The 14,570-nt window shown below is 47.4% G+C and overlaps 2 protein-coding genes across 4 annotated transcripts in view; one reads left to right on the forward strand and one right to left on the reverse strand.

Annotated features, from left to right (window-relative positions):
• Positions 1–14,570, reverse strand: part of RABGAP1L (RAB GTPase activating protein 1 like) — a 516,407-nt gene that overhangs the window by 360,889 nt on the left and 140,948 nt on the right. The window lies entirely within an intron of this gene.
• Positions 1,922–5,527, forward strand: LOC308237588 (la-related protein 1-like). The gene has a single exon (XM_080648352.1). The coding sequence runs from the start codon at positions 2,098–2,100 to the stop codon at positions 5,383–5,385; it is 3,288 nt and encodes a 1,095-aa protein (XP_080504478.1). The 5' UTR covers positions 1,922–2,097; the 3' UTR covers positions 5,386–5,527.

The raw sequence follows: 14,570 nt of genomic DNA on the forward strand, positions 1-14,570 counted from the left end.
TGTGGGAGTATATGAGGCTGACAAGGTAATTTAAAAATAATCCCTATAATGGTGCATTGGTGAAATTAACTTTCTGCTAAGATTCCTTGCATTCAAATTAGTACTCTTTAACACACTTGATTTTTCTGAACAGCATTTGAAAAATATGCAAAGATACCTTAATCCATTTTATTTTATATCTTTCCCCCAAAATTAAGAGCAATTTTAGTCCTTTTAAATGTATCCCTTTTTAGTTAAATTACAAGCTAAGGCAAGACAATTTAGAGTGACTTGAACTTCCATTTTTGCTTTGACAGGCAAATTGTTGAAAATAATTAAATAAAAGAATATTCCAATCACCCCAGCAGTAAAACATTTCTATGCCACCTCCGGCTCTAACTTTTGATGCTTGCGTTGACAGAAATGTCAATTACAGAACTAATAATAAAGTGTATTGAAATGTATGAAATGCCTGATCTATAAAAGAATAGGAACTATTACTTCCTACTCTGTGATTTTTGTAGTTTTAATATAGGTGATGGCTAATACATTTTCAAAAGACAAGGTGATATCTCAAGTGGTGAAAAATTGCTAAGAAAAAAAGTGAAAAAAAATTTTAGAGAACTCTGGTGACTTGCTTTATTCAGACCATACATAAGAAGGAGAAACTGAAAACTTTATATATGTTTTTTATAATTTTAAATTCAATTCCAGAAGTGTTACCTGTGTTTTTTCAGTCTTCCTCACTACTAAATTATTTTGAGGCATTATAAAAGGAAAAATATTCATTATTATAATATTTGTTATAACATATATTGTATTTTTCATTTATTTACTAGAGGCCTGGTGCACAAAATTCATGCATTCGGGGAGGTGGGGGGAGTCCCTCAGCCTGGCCTGCACCCTCTCACAGTCTGGGAGTCCTCGGAGGATGTCTGACTGCCACGGAGGCCGTAAGCCTGGCTGATGAGCGCACTGACCACCAGGAGGCAGCTCCTGCATTGAGCATCTGCCCCCTGGTGGTCAGTGTGCATCATAGCCATTTGGTCAATTTGCATATTAGCCTTTTATTATATAGGATTATTTCTTCATTCATTAATATTCATACTATTTACTGAGCAATCAAGATCTCCTTGAGAAGGTAGCATCTGAGAAAAGATTAGAAAGAAGGGGGCAGAGAAGTTGGCAATCTAGGAAAACCAGAGTTCCAGCCGAGGGAACAGTAAGAGCAACAGCCCAGAAACCTATATTGGTCGGCAAAATGGCAAAAGGACAAGTGTGGGATTTGTGAGGCAGAGAGAAGCAGGAAATGAGGTCAGAAAGGAACAAATCAGAGAGCAAGACTGCATATGGCCTTGTAAACCATGATAAAAGAAGTCTGGCTGAATGAAATGAGAGGCCAACAGAGGGTTTTAAGCAGAGCAATAATGTGATCTGACAAATTTCAAAAGGATGAAATTTGGCTGGTGTGTGGAACACAGGCACAGGATGGCAGGCAGGAGACCAGTTAGGAGGCACTGCAATAATCCAACACAAGAAATGACAGGCCCAGAGAGAGGCCGGATTCTGGGCTCCGAGAAGTTGCCACTGGCCGACACAGGAAGACTAATAGGCTTCAGCCATCTTCTCCACCTAGAACATGGATTCTCTCTATAGAATAAAAAAGGAGGCGCGCGCCCGCCCGCCGCCTGCCGCGGATCGCGTGGTCGGCTCGGCTCGCCGCGCCTCTCCCCCGTCCGTCCATATTGCTGCAGCCCCCGAGCCGGGAAGCCCGGGCCGCCCCGGCGGCGGGGGGGAGGGAGGGACAGGACGAGAAGCCTGCCAGGCTCCGGGGGGTGCCTCGCGAGGAACGGGCGGGGGGGGACGCGCGCCAAGGAGGCCTGGACCGCAGAGTGGGGGGCCTTCCTCCCCCCCCCGCCCCGCCAGCGGGCCTCGGATCTACGGCGGCTGCATCCGACCGGGAGGGAGGCCGCGCCTAGCGTGAACCCCGACCCTTCTCCGTAGAGACTGGGGCCCAGCGCCCCAGAGGAAGGCGTCGCGGGCGCTCTGAGAGCCGAGTTCGAGGCGGGGGAGGCCGCCTCTGGCGCGCCCGGCTTCTCCGGGGGGGCGGGCGCGCAGATGGCCACTCAGGTGGAGCCGCTGCTGCCGGGAGGCGCTCCGCTGCTACAGGCCGAGGAGCACGGGGGGCTGGTGAGGAAGAAGCCGCCGCCGCCGCCCGAGGGCCAGGGCGAGCCCGGGGCGAACGACGTCGGCGGGGGTGAGCCGGACGGCGGTGGCCGGAGACCGCGGCCCCCCTGCGCCAAGCCACATAAGGAGGGCAGCGGGCAGCTGGAGCGCGAGAGCCCGCGGCCGCCTCAGCCTCCCGGCGCCGAGGGCCTGGCCTTCAGCGACGGGGAGGAGGGCAGCGGTGAGCCGGGAGCTGGTGGAGGAGTGGCTGGAGCCGCAGGCGCCGGGCGCCGAGACTTCGTGGAGGCCCCTCCGCCCAAGGTGAACCCGTGGACTAAGAACGCGCTCCCGCCGGTGCTGGCCGCTGTGAACGGACAGTCTCTCCCAGAACATTCTGCTCCAGCAAAGGTGGTGAGGGCAGCAGTTCCTAAACAGCGCAAAGGCAGCAAGGTTGGTGACTTTGGAGATGCAATCAACTGGCCCACACCTGGAGAGATAGCCCACAAGAGTGTGCAGCCACAGTCCCACAAGTCTCAGCCTGCCCGTAAGCTGCCACCCAAAAAGGACATGAAGGAACAGGAGAAAGGAGAAGGGAGCGATAGTAAGGAGAGCCCAAAAACCAAATCGGATGAATCAGGGGAGGAGAAGAATGGGGATGAGGACTGCCAGCGAGGGGGTCAGAAGAAGAAAGGGAACAAACACAAGTGGGTCCCATTGCAAATAGACATGAAGCCTGAAGTGTCAAGAGAGAAACTGGTCTCGCGCCCTGCACGCCCGCCAGAGCCACGACACACACCTGCCAACCGCGGGGAGATCAAAGGGTCTGAGCCTGCCACCTACGTGTCTGTGCCTGTGGCCCCCCCCACCTCGGCCTGGCAACCAGAGACCAAACCGGAGCCTGCCTGGCCCGACCAGGATGAGACATCGAGTGTGAAGAGTGATGGGGCTGGTGGGGCACGGGCTTCCTTCCGCGGCCGTGGACGGGGGCGTGGTCGTGGCCGCGGACGTGGCCGGGGTGGCGCTCGAACCCATTTTGACTACCAGTTTGGCTACCGAAAGTTTGATGGTGCAGAGGGTCCTCGAACCCCGAAGTATATGAACAACATTACCTACTACTTTGACAATGTCAGCAGCACTGAGCTTTACAGTGTGGACCAGGAGCTGCTCAAAGACTACATCAAGCGCCAGATTGAGTACTACTTCAGCGTGGACAATTTAGAGCGCGACTTCTTCCTGCGACGGAAAATGGATGCTGACGGTTTCCTTCCCATCACTCTTATTGCTTCCTTCCACCGAGTGCAAGCCCTTACCACTGACATTTCACTCATCTTTGTGGCCCTAAAAGACAGCAAGGTGGTGGAGATTGTTGATGAGAAAGTCCGCAGGAGGGAGGAGCCCGAAAAATGGCCTCTTCCTGGTCCCCCAATAGTGGATTATTCCCAGACCGATTTCTCCCAGCTTCTCAACTGCCCTGAGTTTGTGCCCCGCCAGCACTACCAGAAGGAGACAGAGTCGGCGCCTGGCTCTCCTCGTGCAGTCACCCCAGTGCCAGCCAAAACGGAGGAGGTCAGCAACCTAAAGACACTGCCCAAGGGCCTGTCTGCCAGCCTGCCTGACCTGGATTCCGAGAACTGGATTGAAGTGAAGAAGAGGCCTCGGCCCTCCCCAGCACGGCCCAAGAAGTCAGAGGAGCCCAGGTTAGTCCACCAGACCTCTGTGCCTCAGCAACTGCCCTCTCAGCAGCTGATGTCCAAGGATCAGGATGAGCAAGAGGAACTGGATTTCCTGTTTGACGAGGAGATGGAGCAGATGGATGGACGGAAGAACACCTTTACCGCCTGGTCTGATGAGGACTCTGACTATGAAATTGATGACCGGGATGTCAACAAGATCCTCATTGTCACTCAGACCCCACCATACATGCGCCGGCACCCAGGGGGGGACCGCACAGGCAACCACACCTCCCGTGCCAAGATGAGCGCTGAGCTGGCCAAGATCATTAACGATGGACTCAACTACTATGAGCAGGACCTGTGGGCTTCAAAGTTCGAACCTGAGTACTCCCAGATCAAGCAAGAAGTCGAGAACTTCAAGAAAGTCAACATGATCAGTCGGGAGCAGTTTGACACACTAACCCCTGAGCCCCCTGTGGATCCCAACCAGGAGGTCCCTCCCGGGCCACCCCGATTCCAACAAGTTCCCACTGATGCCCTGGCCAACAAGTTGTTTGGTGCTCCTGAGCCTTCTACCATTGCCCGCTCTCTACCAACCACTGTCCCAGAGTCGCCAAACTACCGCAATGCCAGGACCCCCCGCACTCCCCGGACACCACAGCTCAAAGATTCAAGCCAGACGTCACGGTTTTACCCAGTGGTGAAGGAAGGACGGACTCTAGATGCCAAGATGCCTCGGAAAAGGAAGACAAGACACAGCTCCAACCCACCCTTGGAGAGTCATGTGGGCTGGGTGATGGATTCCCGAGAGCACAGGCCCCGGACTTCTTCCATCAGCTCCAGCCCCTCAGAAGGGACGCCTACGGTTGGCAGCTATGGCTGCACCCCTCAGTCGCTGCCCAAGTTTCAGCATCCTTCCCATGAGCTACTCAAGGAAAATGGCTTCACACAACACGTCTACCACAAGTATCGTAGGCGCTGCCTTAATGAGCGGAAACGCTTGGGCATTGGCCAGTCTCAGGAGATGAACACTCTCTTTCGATTTTGGTCCTTCTTCCTCCGAGATCACTTTAACAAAAAGATGTATGAGGAGTTCAAGCAGCTGTCTCTGGAGGATGCCAAAGAAGGCTACAGATATGGTTTGGAGTGCCTTTTCCGATACTACAGTTATGGCCTGGAAAAGAAGTTCCGGCTGGACATATTCAAGGATTTTCAGGAGGAAACCATGAAAGACTATGAAGCCGGTCAGCTCTATGGGCTGGAGAAATTCTGGGCCTTCTTAAAATATTCCAAAGCCAAAAATTTGGACATTGACCCCAAACTTCAAGAATACCTCGGCAAATTCCGACGTCTCGAAGACTTCCGAGTGGATCCCCCCATGGGTGAAGAGGGCAACCACAAGCGACACCCAGTGGCAGCAGGAGGTGGTGGTGGTGAGGGCAGGAAGCGGTGTCCCTCCCAGTCTTCCAGCAGGCCCACTACCGTGATCAGCCAACCCCCCACACCACCCGCCGGCCAGCCCACCCGGGAAGATGCCAAATGGACAACCCAGCACTCAGCACACTGACTTTGAGAAAGTGGAAAAAACCCCTTGGCCCTGGGGGTTTGGGGGGGAGGGGGATGGGCAAGAGTCCATGGGGGCACCCAGTCCCAGGAGAGGGGACAGAGAAGGGACAGGCCTCTAGTCATAAGGATGGGCCTTTGTGCTGAGTAGCAATGTGTACACCTTTTGGGCTATCAGAGGTACCCCTGGGCAGGAGCCTCCACACATTCCCTTCCCCCTCCTCTCTCCATGACGTCTTCACATCCTAGCTTCTAAGGGGGGAGGGAACAGGGGAGATTTTATATATATATATATATATATATACATATATATATCAAGTTTTAAATTATTGATAGTTCATTTGGATTACCAAATCACTCTGTAGCCCTGCCCACGGCTGATAGGCCGCTACCCTGGTCCCCATCCCACAGCCTCCTGCTCCCCCTCAAGCCAACTATGCAGCCCACAAGAAGGCCCTGTGGGCCCCATTGCCCAGCACTGTCCCGTTGAAGGCTCTGCAGCGCCCCTGGGCCCCACGAGCACTAGCCCCTTTATCATCTGGGGCTTGCCATCACCATGTTCTCCCTACTGCCCCGTGCCCTTCCGCCATCTTCCGGGAGAAGGAAACCAAAGGATCTAAAAGTGGTGGGGGAGGTTTGGCCTCTCCCCACTCCCCTCTCCCCATACCCCTTACTCCCCAGCCCAGAGAGACGCTGCTCATACCAGAAAAGACTATTGAAAGATGATTTATTTTATTTTTCTCTGATCTTATCATCCTTGGGGAAGAAGGAAAAAAAAAATGACAAAACCGACCACAAAAGACCAAAAAAAAAAAAAAAAAAATCGGAAAACCCCCACCTAATCCACAGCAAGTGATGTTTTTTTCCTACCCTTGGAATTTGTTTTGTTTTGTTTTGTTCTTTGAAATAATATTTTTTTAAAAGTTGCCTTATTGTGGAGCGGGAATCTGAAATACCCAAATGCCTGTTTTCCTTGGTGGAGTCCACTCAGAGCTCTCACCTTCTCTGGATGTGCCTGGGCTGGATTGACTAGACTCTTCCTCTGGACTGAATTGCATGTACAGTGCCTCCTGCCTTGGAGGCAAGAGAGTTGGGGCTGGCTCGGATGAGAGCCATGCCCGAATATCCCTGCTGTTGCATCGTTTGAAGCTGACGTCCTGTGTCTACACTGCTGCCACTGTCGTGTCCTCGCTCTGCTTGCTGTTGCCTCACACTAGGCCCTGTCCCTGCTGTGATACCCTTCATCCTACCCTTGGAACCCCAAGGCCAAGTTTGCTTCAAACTGTTGGAGAAGAGCGTTGGCCTGGATCTGGGACACACATGTCCTCAGCTTGACCGTCTCCCCACTTCAGAGGGAAAGGTGAACACCTGGCAGCTGAGGCTTGGAAGTGTTTCTTCAGTTGAGACCTCAGGAGGCTTTGTCTCATAAAAGGTGGAGAAAATGCCGTTCTCCTCCCTTGGGTCTGGTGGGGGCTCCCCATCTTGCATTCCCCTCTGCAAGCCATCTCTGCCCAGCCTCCAATTGACCCTGCCTGGGAACAAGGGACGAGGAGGAGTTGAGGCTGGGGAGAACCCTGCCAGTTGGAGAAGCCCCATGGCAGGAAGGTATATGTGGACATAGAGTATACCTGACTTCTCCAGCCACTGACTGCTTGGGTTGGGCTGTGAAACAGTGGAATGGCTGGAGTCTACAGGCATTTGGAGCTGGGGGTGGGGGTGATGAAGGACTGACCCACACGGACTGGACTGTGTGTTGGGTGTGGGGTGGCAATGCATTCACCCCCAGTGGGGACCAGGCAGCACTGAAGTTTGTGGTGATGCTGCTCAGTTGCTGCTCTTTCTTGGCCCTCTTTTTCAACTCTGTTGGGCCCAAAGGTTGGGAATAGGGGACAGTACCCCAGGGCTTGCCTCTGTCTTGGGCACGTCGTTGCTTTTGGCCTGCCCCCTCATCTCTGCCCTCGCAGTGGTTGGTATGTTGGGAAACCCATCTCAGTTCCTGTGACCCAGTTGTCTCAAAAGCCACGGATGAGTGTCTGATCTCTGCTCTGACGGCGGGATCTGCAGCCTTTCCCTGCCCTGTCTGGTGCCCGCCCTGTGTTGTACCAGACAAGACTTCTGCACCCCTGCCTCCTTTGCTGTATCTCCCCTTTGCTTCAGGTTGCGCAGCCCTGTACTGTATCCAGCACCACAGAAACCTCAGTGTTTGTCCTCTGCTGGGTTCGGGGCACAAGGAAGCCTTGGAGGTGTGGGGACAGGCTGTTCTGATAAAGAGTTTATTCCCAGGCCAGGGGCTGCCATCTTCTCCTGATCCCTCCCCACAGACACCCCAGAAAGAGGAAGCCCCTTTGAGGTGAGGACTTCATCTCAACATAGGCTGAGGATGGGGAGAAAGAGACTTTTTTTCTTTTCTTTTTTTTTCTTTTCTTTTTTTTTTTTTTTTTTGTAACATGTTAGGAGTTGATGTTGCAAAGAGTAGTTTACATCTTCACTTTCTGAAGACACTTGAATTTAGGACCGACGTATCTGTGACAAGCATGCCAGGAGTGGCAGGGGCCATCAGGGCTTGCCACTTCACACCCACCATCCTCTCATGAGGATCCAAGATCTGAGACAAAGCAACAGCCTGCCCAGATCCTTCTGTTCATCCTGTATCCTTCCAGGATTGGTCCATGCCAACACACCCTTTGTGTGTCAGCCCTGCTCGGGGCAGGTTTCTCACCCTCTCCTAAACCTGGGAACAGGTGCACTACCAGCAGAGAGGGGCTGCCAGCCGAGCCCCAGCCTGGACTCTGGAGCTCAGATCACGATGCTGAGCCCCATGTCAAAGTTGTGTTCTGTTTTGTTCATTTGTAGCTTCCCTTCCCCCTTTCCTGGTGATTGATTTTAGAAAAGAAAGTAAGCTGCTCAGAAGGCCCTAGAAGTGGGGAGGGGCAAGGAAGGAGCTAGGGTTGGGGTTTTTGCCAAAAGCCTGGGTAGAGCAGTCGGGATCATCTGGCGCCCTCCTGAGGGGACCCCGTAGTGCCTCCTGTGTGGAGGGTCCCTGGACCTGCCCCAGCCCACCCTCTCCTTCAGCCATGTTGACGGTGGCGGCAGAGAAGATAGGAACTTACAGCCCATTTCTCACGGGAGAGGAAAACATGTCACCTGGCTTTGCGGAGAAGGTTCCACCTTATGCTCATAGAACATTATCTTTACCATGTGCTAGGATATCACACTTAAAAGGACAAACAATGTAAAATACTTGAATGAGCTTGTATTATAACATTAATATTATTGAGAGTATCTGCTTTCCAGGCTGAAGTGATTCATTATTCTAGTCTGCTTTAGTCCTTTGTAATTTGTGGTAATTATGCTTTTCTTTTTAATACAAAAAAATGTATAAAAATAAAAACTTGAAAAGGCACAAAAAAAAAAAAAAAAAAAAAAAAGAATAAAAAAGGAAGCAAAACTACTCAGAAGACAGAATTCTGGAAACACACCTCCATCACACACATGCAAGGCCTTTCATCCAGCACAGGAGTGACCTGTCAGGCCCTCTCTGGTCTCTCCTAAGTATGTGCACAGCATTGCACTCGTACATAGCCTTCCAGACCTCCAGCAACATGTTGGATCTTATGAAGGCCCACTCACACTGTAAATCTCCCGGCTAAAATCCTGGCCCATCTTTGGCTTTTCCCCACCATAATAGCAACCTCATGCTATTGGCCAGCTATGGGCCTTCCCATTCTTTTTCAGCAAAAATCACTACTGTTTTTTACAATGTTGCAGAAATATGGGGTTTTCTATGTTTGCTCCAAATCAAGTGAATCACTTCCAACAGTGAAGGCAAAGCTACTGTTCTCCACACAGCTCGCCCCACACCAATAAAACTATGGTGACAAAAGCTGGTGGTGGGAATGAGCAGAATATAGGAGCAGACTCAGGGCTAAAACACCAGACTATTCTTACAGGTTCAGTCATTTTTTTTTTTTAACAAATGCCTCTCAATTATTTTTTGTAGTTTTACGCACTTTCTCAAGTCCTAAACTGGCTGTTTTTTGACAATTTTATCAACTTCTATCATGGTTTTTTGGTAAGTGGATTTGCCAAGCTCCTCATTCAGCCATTCTGCATTAAATACATTGTACATGTAAACTGAGAAACCTTCTAAAAATGCCATAGAAAATATTTTGAAACATTTCTAAGTAGAAAAAATGGCCTATGCTAAAATTACTATTTTCTTTCTACTACTAGCATGCCTTTGTTGAAGAGCTTACTCAGGTGGACATAAGTGGGAAAAGCCTGTAACCGGAGCAATAGCACTTGGAAAGACACAGAAGCATGTCAGGAAACTAACTGTAAGGTTACTAGTGAGTGTTGGGGAGGTAACTCCTCTCCATTTCCAATTACAGATATGCTCAAATCTCTTATATCATAAAAACACTCTTTCTTAGTCAGATATAACCCAGTGGTTTTAATCCAACCTCTTTTCACTTCTTCTCATCAATTTCTTAAAAGAATAGTTAGAACAGTTTATACCCTTCCTCGCCTCTAGTCAATCCCTCAATCCTTTCCAAATTTATTAAAATCACCCTCATAGGGGTTAGTTCACCTCCCAAAATTACCAAATCCAATCAACAATATTTGGTCCTTATCATGTTGGACCTCCGCGTTCCATTGGACAGCACTGCCTATCACTAACTCATTCCTTGCAAATTTCCACTCCTTGTCTATGACTACCCTCTTAGTTCTCTTCATATTGTTCTGATCATTTCTTGGCCAATTCCTTTAGCTGGACTTTCTCTTCCTGAACCTACACCTAAAATATTAATAATCTCTTAAACTCTACTTTCAACCCTCATCTCCCACATTTCCCCCCAAAGAAATTCCAGCATTTCTCACTGTTTCATGCTGATGACTCTCAAACATTTACCTCCAGCTATAAACCTTCTCTCACAATTTGAGGCTATTTCTAACAACTGAAAAATCATTTCCACTTTCATATTCCACAGTGAGTTCAAACTCATCAGTGTCTAAAATTGAATGAATCTTACCTCCAACCCCAAACTCACCCTTCCTCTTCCTGTATTCCCTATCTCATTGGTTGGCACTTAAGCTAGAAGCCTGGATATAACCTTGGATTCTTTCTCCTCCCTTCTCCTCTGCAGCCCAGGACATCCAATTAATCCATAAACCTCACTGATTTTTACCTCCAGAATATTTTCAAATCTATCTCCTCTTCCCTCATTCCTTACATTTAGAGGTAGCTATTTTGACACAATTATGTCAAAAAAATGTCAAAATGGCTATGTCAAAAATGAAGCTTGATTCAAATTCAGCTCTCGGCTAAGACTAAAAATGATGGCCTTTCCAATGAGGGGCGGGGGCGAGGAGAGAGACATCAATGTGAGAGACACATCGACTGGTAACGTCCTGCACATGCCCCAAACAGAGGCGGGGAGCGAACCTGCAACCCAATTATGTGCCCTTGACTGGGAATCGAAATCAAACCAGAGACCCTTCAGTGCATGGGCCAACACTAACCACTTAGCTATACCTGCCAGGGCTGAAAGACTTCTTTTGAAGAGATTATTAAGGCTTCCAATAGATTTCCTATAACCTGACCTTTAAAGAAGTATGAATAGAATGCCCATTTGACCCAGTAATCCCACTTCTAAGAATATATCCCAAGAAATCAGAAACACCAACAGAAAGAATATGTGCACCCCTATGTTCATAGCAGCGCAATTTACAATAGCTAAGATTTGGAAACAGCCTAAGTGCCCATCAGCAGATGAGTGGATTAAAAAACTGTGGTACATCTACACAATGGAATACTATGCTGCTATAAAAAAGAAAGAACTCTTACCATTTGCAACAGCATGGATGGATCTGGACAGCATTATGCTAAGTGAAATAAGCCAGTCAGAGAAAGATAAATATCACATGATCTCACTCATTTGTGGAATATAATGAACACAAACTGATGAACAAAAATAGATCCAGAGACATAGAAGCATCAAACGAACTGTCAAGCCTCAGAGGGAAGGCAGGGGAGGGGTAAGAGATCAACCAAAGGACTTGTATGCATGCATGTAAGCATAACCAATGGACACAGACAGTAGCAGGGTGAAGGCCTGTGCTGGGGGGCGGGAGCGGGCGGGGAGAGGTCAATGGGGGGAAAAGGAGACATATGTAATATTTTCAACAATAAAGAATTTAAATTAAAAAAAAAGAAGTATGAGTGGCTTCCAGCTGGCATCATTTAAAAACTAGACCTAAAGTTATTTTATAATGCGCTTGTTTACCCGTTGCTTGAAATCACTCTTCAAAAATGCTTTCACATAAAACAATACTGTTTGGTCTCATGTTATATTTTCATAATATATTCTTCTATTCAAAGTCTTCAATTCTTGATAGATTTAGAACATGATTTAGAATATATAAGATCAAGAATATGTAGTCTGTAAAGGGAATACTAAAAATACTACCTTTTAAATATTAGGAGTGAAGTTATACCAATTCAGTGGTTTAAATAAGAATACCTGGATTTTGCAAGTTATATTATACTTTTTAGCCCTATGACCTTGAATGATTTACTTTAAAAGTTTTAATCTACTTTCTCATATGAAATATAAAGATGATAATAGTTATATCTCAGAGATAATGTGAGTAAAATATGTAAGTAGGTCTACTTAATATCTAATACATTATATTTCAAAAAGCAAATACTTAATCCATGTTAGTTAGCTATCCTTCTTTAAGTTATTAAAAGTAAAGAACTGTCTTTACTAAACTAGAATAAGAGGCTTAATTATGTAATACTAAGCTGTACAACATATTCTTATTGAGAAGTGCCTGTCATCTATCATTTTTGGTCTTTCCCAATTCTAGTTCCATACAGTTTTCATTTCTAAAGGAAATGGCAGTTTTGCAAAAAATTGCCTGAAATATTGTGTTTAAATAACTTGCTGGTAGATGCTTGTCACACCTGTTTATTATTCTTTGTCCTGAGCACATGTCTCAAATACATTCCCCAACCACCCCTGTGGTTCTTGTTTAGCAGAAAATAATGGGCACAGAATTTTTGGTCTGGCCTGGAATTCTTCTCTGTGTGATCTCTTTTCCTCTTCATGTTGGCTAGGATTAAGATGATCACAACGGTGTTTCTGCAAGTCTTATATAGAATACAGTGGAGTCACACCATGGAAGCAAGGGCTGAACTCTGTGATCAACAGAATGCTGAGAAATGATGTTGTGTGACTCCAAGGCTAAGACATTGAAGGCATTGCAGCCTCCACCTTGGCTGGTCTCTTGGATTGCTATCTATGGGAAGCTAGCCATTACACCATGAGGACATCCAAGCAGCCACTATGGAGAGGCATATGTGGAGAGGAAGAGAAGTTTCTTACCAACCACCAGCATCATTTTGGCAGCTATGTGCATGAGCTCTTGGAAGTTTCTCCAAGCTTTCAGCCCTACCCAATGAAATCTTGAGATGACTACAACCTCAGACTATATCTGACTCTTCATAAGAAACTCTTAGCCAGAATTGCCCAGACAAGCCATGCCCTAATTCCTGACCCACAGAAACAGTAAGAGATAATAAATGTTTTTATTTTTTAAGCCAAAAACAAAAGAACTCTGACCTCTACCTCCCTCCAACCATACATAAAAATTTAAATAAATCCTAGACAATCACAAAGGAAAATATTGACAAATTATAGACTTCATAAAAATTAAACTTTTGTTCTTCAAAAGACATTGTTCAGAAAATGAAAAGGCCAACTACAGAATGGGAGAAAATATTTGCAAAACATATCTAATAAAAGATTTTTTATCAATACATATAAAGAGATCTTGAAAATCAAGAGAAAGACAAATACCAGTAGCCAAATTTAAAAATGCATAACAGATTTGAATTGACGCTTGCCCAAAAAGATATACAAGTGGCAAATCCTATATAATAAAAGGCTAATATGCAAATTGTCCCCTCAAGAGTTCGACTGACCTGGAGTTCAACCGCTCGCTATGACATGCGCTGACCACCAGGGGGCAGCACGGAATGAAGGAAGGCCCCGGCCGGCAGCCAGCAGCCAGCAGCCAGGGGAAGGAAGGCCCTGGCCAGCCCTGATCGCCAGCCAGGCCTAGGGACCCTATCTATGCACAAATTTCGTGCACCAGGCCTCTAATATTATATGAAAAGATGTACAACACCATTAGTGGTGAGGGAAATGCAAACTAATACCACAAAATACCACTATGCACCCACCATAATGGCTAAAATTTTTTAACTAACAATGCCAAATGCTGATATGGAGCAACTGACTCATATGTTGTTGATAAGGATGGAAAATGGTACAGTTACTTTGAAATACAGTTTAGTATAAAGTTAAGTAGACACTTACCGTAAAACCCAGCCAGTCCACTCCTAGGTTTTTACTCAAAACAAATGAAAGCATATATTCACCAAAGACTTGTACTCAAATATTTATAGCAGCTTTATTCCTAATAGCCAATAGCTAGAAACAACTCAATGGTCACTGACTGGTGACTAGATAGTTAAACAAACCATGGTATATCTTTACAATAGGTTACTATTCAGTAGTAAAAAGGAACCAAATACTGACACAACATAGATAAATCTCAAAAGTACTATGCTATGTAAAGATACCATATACAAAAGACTGTACTCCATGATTTCTTTTACATGAAATTGTAGGAATGGTAAACATAGTGACAGAAAACAGATCACAGTTGTCAGGGATCACAGGTGAGGGGAAAGGATGGACTCTAAATGGTATGAGGGAAGCTTTTTGTGTGATGGAAAAGTTTTATATTATGACTGCATGGGGGGGGGGGGTCCCTCAGCCCGGCCTGCACCATCTCCAATCCGGGACCCCTTGGGGGATGTCCGACTGCTCTCCCCTGCCCGCCTGATCGCTCCTAACTGCCTCTTCCTGCCTGCCTGATTGCCCCTAACCACCTCTGCCTGCCTGTCTGATGCCTCTGACTGCTCCCCTGCGGGCCTGATCGCCCCTAACCACCTCTGTCTGCCAGCCTGATTGCCCCTAACTGCTCTCCCCTGCCAGCCCAATCGCCCCTAACGGCTCTGCCTGCCTGTCTGATTGCCCCTAACTGTCTCTGCCTTGGCCCCCGCCACCGTGGCTTTGTCTGGAAGGACATCCAGAAGACATCCGGTCTATCCGG

This window comes from Plecotus auritus, assembly GCF_963455305.1.
Source record: "Plecotus auritus genome assembly, chromosome: 12".
In the NCBI taxonomy this organism is placed as follows: Eukaryota; Metazoa; Chordata; class Mammalia; order Chiroptera; family Vespertilionidae; genus Plecotus; species Plecotus auritus.

Bases quoted from the DNA above. Each gene is read 5' to 3' on its own strand.
- LOC308237588 (XM_080648352.1), top strand. From the start codon at position 2,098: ATGGCCACTCAGGTGGAGCCGCTGCTGCCGGGAGGCGCTCCGCTGCTA.